The sequence below is a fragment of the Perissodus microlepis genome, chromosome 20 (genome assembly GCF_051167445.1).
Source record: "Perissodus microlepis isolate ML-2025 ecotype Zambia chromosome 20, ASM5116744v1, whole genome shotgun sequence".
NCBI classification, from domain to species: domain Eukaryota; kingdom Metazoa; phylum Chordata; class Actinopteri; order Cichliformes; family Cichlidae; genus Perissodus; species Perissodus microlepis.
In genome coordinates, this window is record NC_140480.1 from 8,609,595 (window position 1) to 8,629,563 (window position 19,969).

General features: G+C 40.2%; 1 protein-coding gene across 1 annotated transcript; it reads right to left on the reverse strand.

The window, feature by feature from the left end:
* Positions 1 to 1,472: 1,472 nt before the first annotated feature.
* arih2 (ariadne homolog 2 (Drosophila)) lies at positions 1,473 to 19,002 on the reverse strand. Its single transcript, XM_084917326.1, has 15 exons — positions 18,857 to 19,002; positions 12,140 to 12,684; positions 9,864 to 9,931; positions 9,305 to 9,377; positions 8,797 to 8,938; positions 7,389 to 7,510; positions 6,585 to 6,694; positions 5,891 to 6,008; positions 5,636 to 5,686; positions 5,292 to 5,313; positions 4,711 to 4,862; positions 4,240 to 4,383; positions 3,650 to 3,718; positions 3,358 to 3,474; positions 1,473 to 3,040 (listed from the first exon to the last, which is right to left on the reverse strand). Exons 2-15 carry the CDS (start codon positions 12,401 to 12,403, stop codon positions 2,969 to 2,971), a joined length of 1,524 nt encoding a protein of 507 aa, XP_084773452.1. The 5' UTR covers positions 12,404 to 12,684; positions 18,857 to 19,002; the 3' UTR covers positions 1,473 to 2,968.
* Between the last annotated feature and the right edge of the window lie 967 nt (positions 19,003 to 19,969).

The window sequence follows — 19,969 nt, forward strand, 5'->3', positions numbered from 1 at the left end:
AGCATTTTTTTGTATGCCTAAGTGCCTTCTATCTAACATTCTCACACACATTAATACTCTGACGGATGCATCAGAGAGCAACTTAGGGTTAGGATCTTGCCCAAGATATTTGATATGAAGACTGGAGCAGCTAGGGATTGAACCACCATTAGTCGATCAAAACTTCCTGTTAGCAGATGATCCTCTACCTTCAGAGTTACAGCCATCCCCTGCTGTGTACGAGACTCCACTAATTCACATTGATAGCACAGTGTGCGGGAAAAAAACATTTAGATCTTAAGTCCTATATAGATCAATCATGTCACTGAAATCACTGGCAGGTGAGGTAACATTACCTGGTTGCTGTGTCACCCCAGGGTGACATATAATAGGCAGCAAGTGACCAGGAGGTTCCTACTGTTTTGGAAGCAGGTACTAAAACGTTCCAGGCCCACAGGAGTGCTACTGTAACACAAATAACCTTGATGATAGCTATGAGGTAAAAAGGTCACTGGATTGGATTCATCGAACTGTTGACACGTACCCCACACATCAACATTGTGGCTGACCACAAACAAGTCTTGCTTGCAGTGTACACCCTGATGGCAGTTGCCTTCTTCCAGTAAGACACCATGTGCTGGCAGTGTCTATAAAAACAAAGTGTATTTATCCATTTCAGATGTTTTATTTGTTTGTTTTTAGAAAGCAGAGTGCACCTTCTTGTTAAGGATGGATCATTAACTCAATCATATTTTCTCCTTTATCCATCCATCCATCTTCTTCCGCTTTATCTGGGGCCGGGTCACGGGGGCAGCAGCCTAAGCAGAGAAGCCCAGACCTCCCTCTCCCCAGCCACCTCCTCCAGCTTATCCGGGGGAACACCAAGGCGTTCCCAGGCCAGCCAAGAGATATAATCTCTCCAGCGAGTCCTGGGTCTGCCCCGGGGCCTCCTCCCGGTGGGACATGCCCGGAACACCTCACCCAGGAGGTGCCCAGGAGGCATCCTTGTCAGATGCCCGAACCACCTCAGCTGGCTCCTTTTCGATGTGGAGGAGCAGCAGCTCTACTCTAAGCCCCTCCCGGATGGCCAAACTTCTCACCCTATCTCTAAGGGAGAGGCCAGCCACCCTTCGGAGGAAGCTCATTTCCGCCGCTTGTATCCGTGATCTCGTTCTTTCGGTCACTACCCACAGCTCGTGGCCATAGGTGAGGGTAGGGACGTAGATCGACCGGTAAATTGAGAGCCTTGCTTTTACACTCAGCTCCCTCTTCACCACGACGGACCGGTGCAGCGTCCGCATCAGCGCCGCATCACTCTCCTTTCATTTAGTAAAAAACTAAAATAATTAAAATTCCTTAAAATAAAAAAACAACAACAAAACAAAACAACTGAATAAATGTGGAAAAAACAATGACTTGATTTTTTGTCCTTTAAACCTTTAAGTGAAATTCTGTGTGAAGTGGTGTTTGTAATTAACACACAAGAGACAGGATCCGGTTTAAAAACTCTCTCAGTAACTCTATTTCTGTATTAATGTACAACCGTTGAAAATTACAGCTTTTTTTTTGGTATTTTCTTTTTTTTTCAATTTTTTTTTAAAACAATCTATCTATGAAGAGCCATTTTCCAGAAGAAAAGTGAACAATGTCAGCAGGGAAAGGAAAAAGAGAAAACGAGGGAAAAATAAAGTATAGGGGGGGATGATGGAAAAGAAAGAGGAGAGCATGAGATGGGACGAGGAGAAAAATTAACAGTTTGTTTTCTGCAGCGGAGTGTTTGAGCGAGCGTGAGTGTGTGGGCATGTGCATGCCATGTCAGTGGGAGGTGCTGTAGTGTGTGTAAATGGCAGAGATTACACTCACAGCTTCATAACAACTTCATGATCTGATCAGCGGAGGTGCTAATGCTAGATTTGCAATAGAAAGGGATCATGCCGGCTTGGCTCTAGATTAGCTGAGCACAACTGAGCGACAGCTTCAGAATGTGGAGACCAGAACGGGACTGATTCGGTAGTTTTACTTCGGCCATAATGACTCTTTGCTGGCAGCGGTTGCTGGAGCAAAAGACAAAACAGTGGAGGGAAGGTGTGTTTACTATAAAACACTAGTGACTGAATCTAAAGAAGTGAATGTTCAAACAAGTGTTTGTTAAAGAAATGAAACCTTCCCTCCAGCATGATGCAGGTTCTTGCATCATATGAGAGGGCTGTGGCACCCATCATTGAAGATATCACTCTCCAACAGTGAGAAGATGATGCACTACAAACCCCAACAACAGAACTTCTACACTCAGTGTTTTCTTCCCCCAAAAAAATATCTGGAGAGGAAACTAAATTTCAGCTTTGCATGTGCAACTACCATCACGTGGAATCTAGCCATTATGGTCGGTGTAACACCGCCCCATCTGCACCTTCTGCTTAAAGAAAAAAATAAATAAAAGAAACAAAATCCTCTTCCCAGCTTTTCCTCATCTCTATCAGAACACAAGCTTCTCCATTCATGGCAGTTTGACTAGAGATTATGCCACAAAAGGTCACCAGCAATTTTTTGCAAAAAGCATCTCTGCTCTCTTTTCATAAGGCTTCACTCTGCTTTCAGGTGCTGGTGCCAGTGTCTCGATGTTTACTGACAAATAAAAAGCAAAGCAGCTGACAGAAGACCTCTGAGCTTTGACCTACACGATCAGATCTGAAATGCTGAAATCAGTGTAACCGCGGTAAATGTGATGCTTTGAGGCAAAAACCTGTAAACGGGGCGGGGATGATGAAGAGGTACGGCTGGTACAATCGTGCCACTCTGTGGCCCTGCAGCCTTATGGGAGTGGGGGGGAGGGAAAGATGGAAGCAAACAAGTGAGTGCAGTGAAGCAAAAGGAGGGGGTAAAGTATGACTGCACCGAGGCGTGGTCATGGAAGGAAGTAAAGGTTAGGAGGCAGGGAAAGAAGAAAGTAAAGAGGGAGATGCTGGTGCTTTGCAGTCGCGATGGAGCTTCAGGTGTCATGGAAATCCTTCAGCAGCGTGCGTCGCCTCTGCTCAGCAATGTGCATCTGATTTTCCAGATCCTGCAAAAAAAAGAAAAAAGAAATCACTCACTATTATTTAAAAAAACAATACTTTTCTGTCAATACAAATCATATGAAACACTGAAATCCAAAACTCATCAATGAACTGAACCATCAAATGGATCTCAGTAGGATCACTTATTCCCTTGTGTCTGAGATCCACTGTTTATCAAATTAATGAGCTATGGACTTGCCTAAAACAAAAAGTCACCTATTTTTACTTGGAAATCAACTCAACAACAAATAAATACTCCACCATGCTTCATGTGCTGTCATTACTTGGATGTAATGAAACCAGCAACAGTATACTCTCTCACCCCTCTGTCACTGGCGCTGAGCTCCCCCTCGCCTCCTCTCTCGTAGCTGTCGGCTCGCTCGACCTTCCACGACAAGTTTTCTATCTCTGCTTCCAGCTGGGCCTGCTGGTACTCAAACTACAGAGGACACATGGAGGAACACAAACATCAGCTCACCCAAAGAGAAATCTGACTGAAGTCACAATTACATTTGTTGAACAGATACAAAGTCAGTGGTAGGACAGTAAAAGGTAAAAGGAAGACACTGAAATCACAGCTGATATTATATCATTTATTGAAGCTTGTTTCTCACCAGTTTCTTGCGCGGGCCCGACTCCATGTAATAGGCGTAAGGGTAGGTATACTGCAGTGTGTAGCGACACTAGGAACAAGACAACATGCAATCACAACACTGCACAGGCTTACTTGAGTTATTTTACTTTGCACACAAAAACTCAAATTTGTAAAAACTTGATTTAAAATTTTTTTAAGCATCACAAAGTTAAACTTTATCACCATCTGTATATACTCAACCCAAGCATCACATATGTTACATGTGAGGCATTTTCATAGACATGTTACAAAGCAGATTTTCACTTTGAAATCCTTTAAAAGCAGAAAGGAACCAGTTGATCAGTGCAGTGTTAAAAGTGTATTTGCACATTTACACTGATATGCTGGGAGACCACGTGCTCAGTGTGTTTGTGAATTCTAGTTAATCAAAGATGTTGAGTTATTTGCAGCTCAAACTTAATTGTAACTGTGATTCAGCCCAAAGGAAATAAATAAATAGATCATGGTTGATATTTTTTGTTGTTTTTTTTTCCTATGTGCATCTGCTTCCCCATTTCTGCATTTCCACCTCTGTAACTCACTACCCATGCATGCATGCAGCCACAGTACCTTTGCCAGTAGCTTTGCAGCGTTATGCAGGTACTGCCAGTCGATCCAGGTTCCCAGATTGTTCATTACTCTCTCCTGGATCTTCTCCTGAATCCTCTGGTATGTCTGAGCTTCCAACTGCAGAGATTTGTTGTGATTCTCCCACTGGTGGGAAAAAAAAAATTAAATATTAGTTTGTTTCTAGCAGTACGGCACTTTATATGGGGTGCAGAATCTTTTAATTTCCAATGTACCACAAAGCTTTTATACAACGTTAAGCTCCCTCTTGTCTAAAAATGTAGGTTTGTTGACAGTGTAAGAAGCTGTCAATCCAGTAAAGCTTCAGAGAAAATGAAATTTAAAAAAAAAAATAAAAAATTGACAAACAAAATACCAAAAAAAAAAAAAAGGTTTGTATCAGAGTTTTTGGAAAAAGGACATAAAAAGTCAGGTTTGTTTAACCTGGAGCCTTTCTACGGAAAAACAGCTTACCCTCTCAAAGTAGAAGAGATATTTCTTGAGGGCCTCTCTGGCCTGAGCCTGCTGGCTCTGGTTGACTATATCAGGATTTTCTTTGTAGCGACTGCACTCGTAGTATTCACTGCCATGGGTCTTCCAGTCTCCAAGACACATCCAGCAGAAGTCTTCCACAGGAGGAAAAACAAAACAGATTTATGGACTCTCCACAGCACATGTTGACTTCACAGTACACACAAGTATACCAAAAAAAGAGAGAGAAAAAAAAAGCCATAATTATAACTTCAGTTCTTATTTCTAGTAGTCTAAAGAGGATGATAGAGTGGTGGATAATATATTGTTATGTCAATGAATGACACAGAGATTGATTTAACCACATTTTTGTGTAACTGATAATTGGAGTAGCTCAGAAGAAGCCGTGTCTGCTAGTCCGCCAAACCGCAGCTTCTAACGTTTTGTTTTCAAGAACATAGTAGCAAGCCGTGACTGGAAATTTCTTGGAAATGCAATCATTATCCCAGATGGATGCAAATTGCTCCACAGAATCCTCCTCTGAATCATAGAAGAGGTGTGACATTTTGAGACAGCCAACTTACCGTGTTTGCACTTGGAGCATTGCTGAAACAAAGAAAGAAGAAAAAAAAAAGGAGGAAGTCAAATTAGTGAACCAGAAACCTGAAAACACAATAATTTAAGATTCACTAGGACCGTGAATCAAAGCCATTCGGCAGATCACACAAGACTAATGAACACAATGCTGTCACACATACAGCTTAGAGACTTTAATAAATGAAAAGCAAACACAAATAAGTAACATCTTTCTGGAATGATTCACTCAAGTGGCAAATGATTAGAGCTGAGGACAGCAGCTCTCAGAATGTGAATGTATTTTTAGTGTTTCCTGTGTTCTGGGAAAGTGTGAATTTCAGCTCTGACTCACCATGTGATTGCACCCTCCATTCTTCTCAATGCAGATATTGCACTTAGGACACTAGAAGACAAACAGAGCTCTTAACTTCCTACTCCGAGCTGAAAATCTGCAGTGTTTATACAAATTACATTTTCAAACTGTGCAAGATTTGTGACCAACGGAGAGTTCAAAACGAAAGTAGGCGTGCGGGCGCACAAGTGTGTGCGAGCAACAGCAGTTACAGTACATGCGCATATCAGTGTGTTTACATGCAGATGTTCTTACATCTTTAGTGTGGGCGCTGATGTAGTTTGCAGTCTCTGAGTCGTCTGCACATTTGGTCAGCCATTTCCTAATTGTTGCACAGTCTGTGGGTGCATGATACATCTGACGGCATTTGAAACTGAGGAAAAGATAACAAACAAAGACAGTGATAAGCTTCACTGATTACAGTGACATAAAAAACAGACCGAAGTTGAAACTGAGTAAAGTTCTCAGGATAAAATATTCCACCATATAAAGTCTGAACAAGTAACAGATTCTGCAAATAATTCACCCCATAGCTTCTGGATTCATAAAATAAAGATTCTAATAATAATTAAAAAAAAAAAAAGTCACATAAGGGGAAAAACTGCAGAGGATAATTTTTAGTTAAACATCTGTATGTGAAACAATGATCCAATTTACTAATTCATGAAAGGTGTTTCAGAGTTTCAGTGAAATCTGTGAGAAAATAAAGAGAAAATAATAGTAATCTGTGTCTTATTTTTATTTTTAGCAGCATGTTATTCTACTAACTTAGCAGGATTTATAGCCAGCACAAAAAAAATAAAATAAAATCAAAAAATCAAAAACAACAACACCCCCCTCCCAAACAAACTAATAACAGTATAGTAATGAGACTTTTAATTAGACAGCAAAACAAATGAATAATCTACTTTGTGTGAAATTGTTACTGTAACTTCAATGTGTCACTTACCAGAAGACTTCACTGCAGCGGCTACACTGCACTCTACGTGCCCGTGGCTCCTGCACTTTGATGACCATGGGACAGTCTGCACCTGGACACAGCTGCAATTGGAAGTGACTCTGCAGAAAGCACAAAGAGACAATTAATGAATTCACCTCCAATGTAGGCACAAGTATCTGACATAAGACAACCTTGGTAATTAATTTCAACTGATGATGTATTTCTTTATCATCTGAGGCAGCGGTCCCCAACCTTTTTTGCGCCACGGACCGGTTTATGCCCGACAATATTTTCACGGACCGGCCTTTAAGCTGTCGCGGATAAATACAACAAAATAAAACTAGTACCGGTACCGAAAAAAAGAAGATTTATTCATAACACACGTGAAAAGACCAAGGAAAGCAGAGTTAACGATAAAAACGATAACAAAATAACGCTGAAAACCGATAAAAACCCTGAAAACCATACATTTCACACCTGAGCCTCAACTCTCGCGGCCCGGTACCAAACGACTCACGGACCGGTACCGGTCCGAGGCCCGGGGGTTGGGGACCGCTGATCTGAGGGAATGATTGCTGGAAATGACTGTCTGATTGAGATATAAGAATTGGCATTAACAAAGATACCTAGCTGGTGAGACAGACATATATACAGGAAAGAAGTCAGATTTCACGCTGTGTGTGGAACATTCACTGATTCAAAGCAAACACAAATAGGCCAACTCAGTTCTCACTGCCTCTCCAGATGCTTCTCATTCACTATACATGCAGACTTTGACACAGTATCTGAGCAAACACAGAGACTGTCACAGACCTCGACATAGTCTCTGAAGAGGTAGCGTCTGTATTTGTCCTTGAGCTCCTCTCCTGGCAGCAGTGGCAGGACAAAGTCTTCTGGCATCTGCAGGGAACAGTCCTGAGCCATACACGAGATACCTGAACACACAAACACGTGCACATTTATTACAGTCCTAAATCACAGACAGTGAGACAAATAAGATGTAGACAGTGACTTCTAAGACCTCTGTGTGCTTAATAGTACAAATAAACCCACCTTTTAAATTTAATTACAGCCATCCAAAAGTTCCACTGCAGCCATGTTTGGCCTAAGTGGGCTGGTTTCTTGTGTTACACTGACCTACAACTAGACTGGGGTCATCTGTCACCACAGACCCTTACTTAGTGCAGCTGATATAGAGACACTTATCAGACTGAGGAGGACTTGGTTACATGGACTGACTTTATCAGAGAGACTGTTAAAGGCAGTACAGGGACGTGCACGCAAACATCCTCACACATCTCACTGCTAAAGCATTTGCACTCCCACACACATGCAGCTACAGGGAGCCTGGTAAACTATGCACTTTATCACACATAAAATGTACAAGAGCTGAACCCAAATATTGGACTACTCTGATCATTTGGATCTCAGCTTAGGTGTCTGACCTCTCTCTCAGTCACAGGAGTGATCGTCAGGCTTCACTTCATCTAGTTGTTGCTAACATAGGTTTGTAACTAGATTTACCAACTTTTTGTCAGAGTGTAAGGTGTTCCTCTCGTCCTGCGGCTACACTGGTTTCTCTTTTTCGTCTGCTGAGTGAGTAACAGTGAGGAGCAGCAGTAACCGCTCATGGAAAAGAAAGGTATCTGGCACAGGTCTACAGTATAATGCTCAAAAAACTTAGAAACGATCAATGTACACACCCACACACCCATCTGCCATCCTGCTGACACAAGCACACTCTTTCACAGACACACACTGATAAATGAGGCTTCTGCAGGAGCATGTCTGCCTGTTTAACTCCACACCAGATGGAAATCATCAAAAGGTCACATTACACCACCTTTATCTTCCAAGTCCAAAGACATTCTTTAATTTTCCACACATGCAGAGGCACAAATAAATATGGACATCCGGGATGTGCAGTGTTTTCTGTTAGTAAACATGGTATTGCTGGGTGGCTGATGTAGCGCAAATTAAACACCACTCTGCAAACTACGCTGGTTTGGCAGTAAAGCAAAGCAGATCAGAGGCTGAAACTGTGATGAAACCCTTAGTGAACAAATACACATACCAGCGCATAAATATACAAAGTGCAGACATACAGATTCTTGAACAGACGTTTGGGAGCTCTGATCAAACAAACTGTGACTCACTCCCACTCTAATAACCGCTCTGATGACTAGAGAGATGCTTACAAACACGCTTGCTGTGTACTCACCCACTCCCGTGCCATCTTTGACCAGTACGGTGCAGTGCTGCTCCCAGCATGCTTTACAGAAGGAGTGCTGGCAGGGCAGTGCCAGCAGAGAGTCTCTCCGTACGACCTGTAGACACACACCACACTGGAGGGACTGAGGGGCCTGAAAGAGAAATTGAGATTATCAGCCTGATGAACCAGAGAGCTTGTTGGTAAGCTCAAAGTTTCTGACAAGAGCAGTCAAAGGTCATTTTTATTAATATAGTGCGTTTAAAACAACAAATACACATTAAAAGACAATAAAGAAAATAAAAATACAATAAACTTCTTAGCTCAATGGTAAGTAGAAGTTATTTTTTAAATAAAGATTTAATGAAGACAAATTTCATGTATTAATATAAAGCCAGAGTACTCTGATCAGCTGTGTTAGTACAAGTGGATTATCTGGTGCATTAGAATCACAGTTACTTTGATGCAGATATGAGTACAGAGTTGAATCAGTGACAACAAATGATTATACCCCACTCACAGTGACTGATTTGCACGTGCTGCTGGGCTGGACCAGAGCGTCTGACAAGAGCAGAGACGAGTTGGACTTATATCTGTGGAAAGCAGAGGTCAAATGAGGAACTCAACAGCACAAACAAGCACATTAAAGTTGATCAACAAAGAAGTGGATGTTAAATGTCTGAAGAGATATCAAGTCGAATGTGTTACTAAGTATCAATGAGTACTAAAAGTAACTGTAATTTAAGTTTATTAACTTTTTTGATACAGTCTGCCATAAGTTGTTAAAAAAATGATGGGCTTAAAAAAAACAACTACAAACAAATAAACAAACAAACAAAAAAAAACATCTAGTCTGTGCAGTTTAAACAACACAAAATGAAAAAGAAAAGAGTGTCAGAGTGAACTAAAAATGTGTGTGTGGGGGGGGCAGTTGCAGAGTGATATTACACAGGAAGATGATGAGATAAAAACAGTGAAGAAGAGAAAGTGCAAGGGCAGAAAATAAATTTGAGAAATGGATGTGAAGAAAAGATAGTGTAAAAGAAATTCTGCAAAGATGAGAAGCAGTGGAGACATACCTGTCCAATATCTGTGAAACCTGCCAGTGGAAATGCACTAGGATCAGTTTTGCTACTGATGGTACAACCTGTGGGAGAAAGAAGGGACGCAGAGATGTTGAGATGTTGCTTCGATGATGTCCAATTCTAAGAAATAAAAGATTGCTTAAAAGATTGGTGTGTGACTTCCTTTGTTGAAAGACTGCTACTCGAGCTCTGTGTGTAATTCTACAAATGACTCAGATCCAAGTTTGGCTGATGGTCAAAACACTGCATTATAGTCCTGACCTACAAAGGTTTCCTCCTTAGTAAGACCTCTGCTACACAACAAGCGACTTAGTGACAAAACAAAAAAGTAGACAGTTCGTTCAAAGTAGTGAATGTCGAAATTTGATGAACTGAGCTTACGATAAAAGAAATGTCATTACAATTTTATAATAAAGAAAAGACACTCCAAGTCTTCTTAAATGTAACACTGTCTTTGTGTTTTAAACTCTTAAAGTACCCCTTAGGACTTATTCCAGCAAAGGCACTGAGACATACTTGTTTATTTTACCTAGTGCCATCAAGAAAAACACATGCCTCAGCTCTGCCAACAGGGGACTGCAGTTGTGCTGTGCAGCTGTCAAATTTGACTGTGTGGAACTGTGAGCAAAGTAACATGTTGATGGAAAACAACCTGTCGACTTAGCAATGTTACCCAAAACAGGTGACCTGAAGGGATAAAGATTTTTTTTTTTTTTTAAATCTTTTACAGATTTAAAAAGATTTACAGCCCAGACCAAAAGTTTCACTCTGTTCTTTAAAGCATCCCACTGACAAGTATCACAGTTTGTAAATGTTTTCACTTCTTGTTTAGGGAATTTCTGCCTGTTTTTGACTGCAAACACCTTCTGAAAGATTCTTGCACTTTTCAGGTCTCTCCACTGATTTTTGATCTGCAACCCTGCCCCTTTTAGACTTCGAAGTACTTTTACAACAAGAGCAGTTGAAGCCATTGTCTTTTTTTTTTTTTTTTAAACACATACTAATAATTGCTTCAAGAATTTATTGAAATACGACTGAAGTAAATCCACTGCCTCTAGTTGCAACACACGCCCAAATCCATCCCTGCACTTAACAGCAGGGGAGATGTTTTCAATTAGTCCTACTTTTTCCTACAATCAAACCTTCACTCACTGTCAAAATGTTTTACTTTACATTCCATCAGTTCAAAAGACTGGTATTGGTGATTTATTTATTTTTTATGTTTACCTGGAACCTTCTGACAGCAAGTTTTGTGATCTAGACTTTCAAAAAGGTCTTTTGCAGTTAACCTCCTAGTACCTGGCGTCCACATATGTGGACATCACATTTTGGGTTATTTAGACCAAAATACTAAATTTTGCTCTACAAAAGCCTGACATCCACTTACGAGAACATTATACTGCCACTGTTCTATCGAAATTTAAAGTGAATGTCCTTATATGTGGATCTAATTTTTCTCAAGAACAAAAATCATGTTAAAAAAAAAAAGATCTGATAAGTCTTTGTTTTTACATTCATCAGGCCCCAATCAGCCCAAATAGCAAAAAGAAATTAAAAACGCATGCCATGAAAGATTTCGGCTGAAAACTACATCTTAATGACATTAGGAGCAGAGTAAATGGCCCCTAAAAAACGCTGTGCCATCTATTTTCACACATGAACATGTGAAACATTGTTTCTAAGGTGTGTTTTCCCACAGGTAACACATACCACAAGCTAGTCTGCATCAGCTGAATTCTAACTACTGGAAACACTGCTTTTTTCTTTTTTTTCTTCTTTTGTTTTTAAAGCCAAGGGGGCTGCATGAGTAAAGCATGCATGAGGAAGGATGCAAGACCGCATGCCTTCCTTGACTCTTCTGCAACATTTCCTGTTTCTCTCTTATCCACCTTTCCAATAGATTCTGCTCCAATTGAAAAATAAATAAATAATAATTTGCTTCATTTGATAAATTTACCCAACTGCAATTTTGTTGGTGATCCATGATAACGTTGTACCTGCGATTTACTGTTTCTTATGAAACTTTGTAAACAAGAAAGAAAGAATTAGTTTTGTAATATTTTCAATAACATGACATATGAGGCATGACAAATGAGGGTGACCCATACTGAATTATCTAACTTGGGGGGGGGGGGGGGGGGGGGCGCACAAAAAAAACCCCCAAAAAAAACCAAAAAAAAAAAAACCACACTTGCACCCTGCTTTTGCCTTTCAGATTTTGATTTCACACACTAAACCAATGTTTTTGAGAAGAGTGCAGCTCCACTCACCTTCAGTGCGGCAGCCACAGTGTTAACCTCCTCCATCAGCACCCGCTGGCTCTCTTTGTAGGTCAGACAGGTGAACTGGTACTCCTCTGGATCAAAGGAGTCGGCGCCTTGTTGCTCCACGTCACTGGCCACTCCGTCGTAGTATCCTGCAATATCACCCGGATCCTCCTCTTCTCCTCCATCATCCTCATCCTCCTCTTCTGAGTTCACCCCGAAGTCTTCCTCGTTGCTATCCGACGCCTGGCTATTCATGTCCACAGACATCCAGTCGACTGATTTGATAACCCGGACAGGTAGACTACCCGCCTACCTGTCGGATCCTACTCGTCCAATGAGCTAAAATGGCTTGACTGATGCGCCACCCCCTCGTTTCTCCCTGCCCTCTTTCCACTTTCTCGTGCCACTTCACTCTACGAGACACCGTGCCTTCCCGTCTGCCTGAAGCGCATACACAGCGCGTTCAGCAGCAGCGGAAGAAGCAAAAGAAGTCACACTCCCCGTCACTCATTTGGAAAGTTTGTTTGGATAATCTGAGGAGAAAAAGACTGGAGAAAAGGGGAATGGGGAAAAAGAGAGTTGAATAAGGAAAATGGGGGAAAAAAGAGTTAGAAAAACAAGTGGATAACATTTCCTGATGATCATTGTTTTTTGGAATTATAGACAATTTATTTATTTATTTTAAGAATGAGCAATTCTAGCTTCTTAATCCAAAACAAGCCGTTTGTCCACACCTGCCCTCTCCCTTCAAGTTTAATTTACAAACACCATTTGTGTACATGAAAGACAATAAATACATAAGTAAATCTAGAGACGATGCCTGCATTATCACATGGTAAAATACAGTGACACAACATATGCACTAAGCCACTCAATGTTGACTTTCTTATTTTGGTGAGAGTCTCTAATGCCATTTTCTCCATTTCAATAAAGTAAACACGTACAATGAAGTGAGCACTAGGGCTGGGCCATCTCATACCTTTCACGGTAATGCCGGTATAATGTTGGGCAACGATAAGAAAATGAAATATCGCGATAGAATATGGGTAAAACGCGCATGTGCAGTGCCTTTGATTTCATACGCACATGGCGGAAAAAGCATGCTGGCGACGGAGAATGAGAAGAGCGAAAGCAGATCGTTGAATGAAAAGGATGAACCAAAATTGGTTTGTAAAACTGCTGCAACTTCAGTGGTGTGGAACTGGTTTGGATTTCATCCGTCAGATACACAACAAAGCACATTTTTGGTAGAGCATGCAAGCGGGCCGTCGTTATTACCGAACCTATTTTATGTGGCACACGGCACTCAAAAATCTGTCAAAAAATGTTTTAGTACGACTTTGCTAAACTACAAAGCCGCACCGCTTGATGCGTCGTCGGAGCATTACGGCTACCGTAGTCAGGAGGCTCGCGGAGTACTATGTACTTCAACATAATATTACCGCATTGTGTGTGTGTGTATAGACTCTTTTTAAGTTTTGTGGATATTATACATTAGGGGTGGGTTTTTATTATCGATTAAAATCGATTCTAGCTTGGATAACGTGATATTGATTCATTAAAATCCTGACTCGATTTTTTAAATATAAATTTATTTTGCCCTCAGGTTAAACCTCACAAAATTTCAACAACCACCAAACAGCTAAAACAGTAAATGAGAGCAGGTACACGGACTCTGCACAAAGATGTAAACACAAAGCGCGGACCCGCCGACGGATCAGAATCAGTGAGATGTCGCCTTTCTCACCCGACGGCACGGACACGGTCGGGGCTAAAAGCCGACAGCTCACAGATTCTGATGTTTCGGCGGGTCCGCGCTTTGTGTTTACTTCCTTATTACGCTAGATTCTGAAGCTGCAGGTTTGATCTCTCTCCAAACAATATTGACTGAACCAGCAGCAAAAGAAGATCCAAACTACGCTTCACATAAACATCGTCATGAATTCCCTCTTACTTTTCCTGTTTTGCTTCCACCACGATAAAAATCACACTTCATTCAGAGCTCGTTGTCTCTCTCTCAGTGTACTTCAAGAACAGTTTCACATCTAAAAATCTGTTTTCTGCATTATTCGCTTGCTTATTACGCACAAGTCATTGTTTACAACGCTGTCGGACGCTGTTTTTTCCCTTTTACTTACAAGAAAGCCTCATTTCTTCTGTTCAATAGGCCTGCTGAACAAATGTAAACTTTTTAAAATTATGCAAAATTGCAAAACGCTTAGCTGCGTCTCAAATAAAACCTCTATAACTTTGCTCTGCTTCACTTCAGCAGCATCAGGTAATGTTCATATGTTGATTAATGGTTTTCTTTCATTTTGATTTACTGCAGAATATTTTTAAGGTCATCTGCTATAAAATCCCAGGCCAGGAAAATCTTCACGTTTTTCTGTGTTTTATCCTCAGTTACTTTGACACAAAGGCATCTGCTGTGATGCTCACACCTTTGATAAAGTCTCACAAGTGTCAGCTTTCTTTTTATAGACAAAAAAATATGGAAATGTACTGATGTGTGATCAGAATTATAATATTTCTGACTGTCTGAGTCAAAATTTCCCCGATTCAAATCGATTCGGGACCTTGTGAATTGGAATCGAATCGATTGTAGAAATCAGTGACGATACCCAGCCCTATTATACATGGTTATGCTCAGGATATGTCGGCCAATTTCCACTGGAAATGCCTTTTGGTTAAACTGTCAGTGAGGAATTTGCATTTTCACTGTTAAATTTTTATATAGCTTTAATGCACATAAAAAAAAAACAGCTGCTTGTTTATGTGAAAATACATTGATGGGGTTTTTTCTTTGCACTAATAAAGTTGTGGAGTTGTAAAGTATTTTGTCTCGCATCAATTATATTATCAGTTATATCGTTATTTTCAAATATATATTGTAATAAAATTTTTACCCATATTGCCCTGCCCTAGTGAGCACATAAATAATCTATAGTACTGTGCAAAAGCATTCAGCCACCCATCATTTCTTTATTTTTTCATTTGAAGGAGCCGGACTTTCTTGTAATTGTTTAAAGTGCTCTCGAGCAATAGTTCTCCAGGTTTTCTGAAGATCTTTCAAAGAATGTTTTGTGGGGGTTTTTTGGCTGCTTTTTCACTTATTTTCAACCCAGTCCTTGTGCTTGACTATTTCCAGAAGATTTTTCTGTTTGTTTGTTAAGCTTCTTAACACTGACCTACAAATCATTCAAGCATTAAAGAAGGCGCCTAACTCAGGATATGAACCAGTGTTGTGTCTATACATAACAGAGAACTTGGCAAAAACTAATTGTAAATTGTACCTGCATGCACTTTGATACTAGCACCCTGTCACAAAAACACATAATTTGTTTCCTCTTATAAAAAAATGCTAAAGATAACAGAGTTTGTCAGGCATAAAAATAATATTTTGCCCCAACTAGGTGATTCCCAAAATGCTATAACCCAAAAACCTGGCATAGACTGGCAAAAACATGAGGAAATTAAACAATTCGAGGACCAAAGAACAAGTGGCAGGCCTAAAAAACTATTAATGGCAGATGAAAAGTATTTGATACACAGCGGAACACTGTCAGTCATGGACCAGCCTCCCCAGAGCCCGAACCTCAACATTACTGAAACAGTGGGATCATCTTGACAAGAGAACAAAATGAAAGGCATCCAAGATCCAAAGGAGAGCTTTGAATGTCTTCAAGGAGCCTGGAGAACTATTCCTGAAGACTACTCTAAGAAATTACAACAAAGCATGGCTAAGAGAGTTCAGACTGTGTTGACAAATAAACTTGATTTTTGCAGACTACTGTAAATAAATCCCTTCTATTTTTTTTATTACTACATAATTCTGTAAACAAATTACATACTTCAAAGCTAAATTAAACAAACAAACAAAACATGTATTGACAGATAAACAAAGATAAAAATAAAATTAAAAAAGCCTGAGTAATAAACTCTAGTTGGGAAAAGAAAAAGAAAAAGAAAAAGGGAGGAACCATAAAATAATAGAAATCATATTTGAAGACATAAAAGCTTATAAGCTGCAGATAAGGTTGAACAGGGCTTTCACAGCTGTCAAACATCTACTACCATGATATCTTTTCTAGGAATCTCTGAGTAATACCTTGGAACATTGGCTCACAAGGTCAAAATGTACTTAAAAGAATGGCAGCAAATACAATATAATGATCAGTTATCATCCTCAATGTGGTAGAAAGCAAATGTCCCATAATCTCTAGAAAATTGTGTTCTGATAAAAGGGAAAAAATAAAAAATAAAACACAGATTAAAATGTTTCCCCAACAAACCAATTGATTTAAAATGATTGTTACTAAATAAACAAAAGACAAAAAAAAAAAATTTAAAAAAAAATGCCTGTGCCAAAGTTTAATGACAAGCTGAAGTAAACTGGAATGAACTAATGAACCACATAACCTAATCACATGTCTTCTTCCTTGGGGAACGCAGATGGATGAGATAGAGATACTGGGTCAAATGAATTTGACCACCATTACTTTTGACCGTTAACAATACTGACTTTCCTAGAGTGTTGTGAACTGCATCAAACTGGCTGTCTTTGTGAGATGTGATTAAATACACTTTAACTGGAAGGTAGATGGTGGATTTTAGTATTAATCTGTCTCCGTTATGTGTGGATGAAATGTTGACTTCGTGATTAAAGTCATTCCGAACAGAGGACCTGGTGGTTCGCACACTGAGGAGAGCCTAAAATGACTTTTTGTGAAAATTTCTCAATAACACACTTAAATTGAGTCATACCTCACAACAAGTCAGGAAGACCAATTGCTAGTTCCCAAATTTGGTTCATTTACAAGAAAATGTGGTCTAATGAGAAAATTAAATCTTGTTATAGCTGACAAGCTAGAAAACAAAAAAAAGGAAGATGATGTTAAGATGAACGGCTGTGACTGGATTAAATCCATGGTCCCTAACTTCAAGGGTTCATAGTTCAGTTACACTTACATGACTCAGCTTCTCACATCTTTCCCAAGGAGGAACCTTCCTGATGTTTCTTTTAATGCTGAAATACTTTTGCATCATATTATTCTACTGAACATTGGAAAGATCCCATTAAACCCAGACAATCACAAGCACATAACAGTATAGCCGTGGCGTACAACTGGATTCAACATATCAGAAAACCGGGTTGTTGTTTTGTTTTTTTTACCCAGACTAGCTCGACTGATATCATACAGATATTATTCGATTTACAAATCTAATTATCTGATATTTATACATACACACACAATATTTTTGTTTTACCTTTCAGACACCTGAAATAGATTTCATTAGCATCTGTTCAGTGTAGCTATGCGTTTACTCTCTGTTCAGCTCTGCTGAACATCATCAGCTGTTTATGTTAGTGTTTCCAAAAATGTGTGTTGCCAACAGTGAAGTTAACAAGTCCCTTCGGGTGGTCAAAGTATGCAACGATAACACTCATAACAGAGGCAAAAGGTGTTTCACCAGTCTCTTCTTTACTTTTTACATTTTCATTTATGAGTCATAAATATGCAAGCGTGTTTGCACCACTGGGCCAGGCACAGCTAAGCCATCATTTCAGGTCATATCAGAATTTCGAGTTCTGATATGAACTGATATGAACAACTACAAATTTTGAGACAATGCCCCAAAGTTTCATTATCAGTGCTGGAAACAAGCTTCCATATTATAAACACCAATACGCATAGGTAACTCCTACCTAATTCTAGCCACTAATATTGGACCTCCAGTATATCGGCTGGGGTCTAACACAGACAGATGCTTTATATAAACTGCATTTCCTTTCTAAAACCAACGGTGCACAGAACTTTACGTTTTTTTAAAAATATGGGCGAGAAGCTTGCGGTTTTTTTTGTTTTTTTTTACTTCTGGAGAAAACGTGTGTCTTCGCCGTGTAATACAAAGTAATCCCCCCACTTCTGAACGGAAAATACACTGAGGATAACTAAAACAGTGACAGCACAAAGGCCCCCCTAGTAGGCTTATTTCGACATGTGATTTGATCAACAGACACGGGATCAAAGACGACTGCTGGCACCGGTGTTCAAAATGTGACTTTGTAAATATCCACTGGACAGAAAACAAGGTTAGCCGGGAAAGCCTGCCAGTCGGCCCCGGCAGACAGACGAACGCTCGCATTCCACCCGATCCAGGATAAAAATAGGCAGCAAACTGGGTGACACACATCTTGCTAGGCTAATGTATTACAGCGACTCAGCACAGGTTTGATAACAGGTCTTGTGGGAGGATGAGGGTAGCGGGGAGTCGAGATTAAATTACGCAAATAAGCACCCGGTCGTGCCTGGACTCAAAGCGCCTCTGAAGTTAAATCCACACAACAGCTGGCTAACTTACCGTTAGCCGGATTAGCTCCCTGGCTAGCGTACTGGTATTTCTGTTGAGCAGAGGAAGTCACGCAATTGCAAATCCACGACTCGGACGAGTTACGACTGTTGAACACCTTCATAACACACTTGCAAAAGTTTTCAAGGAACACTTTTAATGTGTTCCCCAACAAGAATTGACAACATAAGAGCTAGCCAGGTAGCCACCCCTCCTCCTCATTCCCCTCCCGCTGTGCCTCCGCCTCTCATCCACTCTAGTCCGGGGATCGAGATGTAAACAAGGGCCTCTGGAGAAGCTCGGGAGCAAAGAGGCACATTTACACAACCGCTGCGTGAATTTCCACTGTTTAAAGTCGGTGGGGTTTACCTCTTAGTGCAGAGTCAAGTCAGCCCGCGGTGACAACCAGAGGCGAGTTTGGAGTAAGGAAATCCTAAGAGCGATTTACACGCTTTTGCTTGGCTGGTAGGCGGAAGATAGACCGTTACAGGGGTACTTAACAGTGACGTCACGTCCGCGTTTCTCTCGCAGCCTTGCGCTCTCTCTCTCTGTAAAGAAAGATGCAGCACTTCTTGTTTTGTCCGGTAGTATTCAAGCACCAAAGATCTGCTTTGTTTTGTTCCAAACATGCATCTGGTTAAATGCATGTTTTGATCAATATAAATTTCCTCGGATGTTTGACCTTCACTATGCAGAGAGATTGATTTATTGATTTCATGCTGAAAAGAGGATTAATTCTAAATTCAAATTTCTCAGGATACTGTAGCCTATGTCCACTGTATACAGTCGATGGTTTACACACATAGAAAATTCTCTCCCGGCATATTGCTCTTATAACGTGACACCTAAATCCCATCCAGGTTATAAAGATTGCATAAGTAACTGTATAGTCTGGGACTGTGTTTCCGTATGCCCGTTCAGTAATCTAAAAAATAGTTACTTTTGGAAACTTCATGTTTAACAAACGCTGACAAGATTAAAGCTCTCACACAGTGCAACATATTTACCTTCGTAATTGAGCCAGGTTAACAGAAAACTGGCAACTGCTCTTGTTATCAACCAGAGTACTTGTGATATTTCTCAGTATTTATTAAAAATCTGATTCATGTATAATGCAAGTTATCATTTGTTGCAGCTAGAAATTGCCTCTGTTAGCTATACAGCACAATCCTGTTTTAGATTAATGCACGATCAATAATAATCTAATTAAATATTTTCCCACACGGAGAACTTATTTTTTTTTATTATTAGTGGTACTCTGGCGATGATATACGGGTTGCTTTTATCTATGTAACTGTAAGAAGGCTTTTACTTGCACCCGAGTACTTTAGGATTCGAATACTTCCTCCACTGCTGTTAGCAAATGGGTTTTCAATTGAGTATCGTTGTGTTAAACGTGTTTCTAGTTTTACGCCCTTCTACAGCCCCTACTGGCCGTGCAGCGGCAGTGTAGGAGTGTGTATATATATATATATTTATATG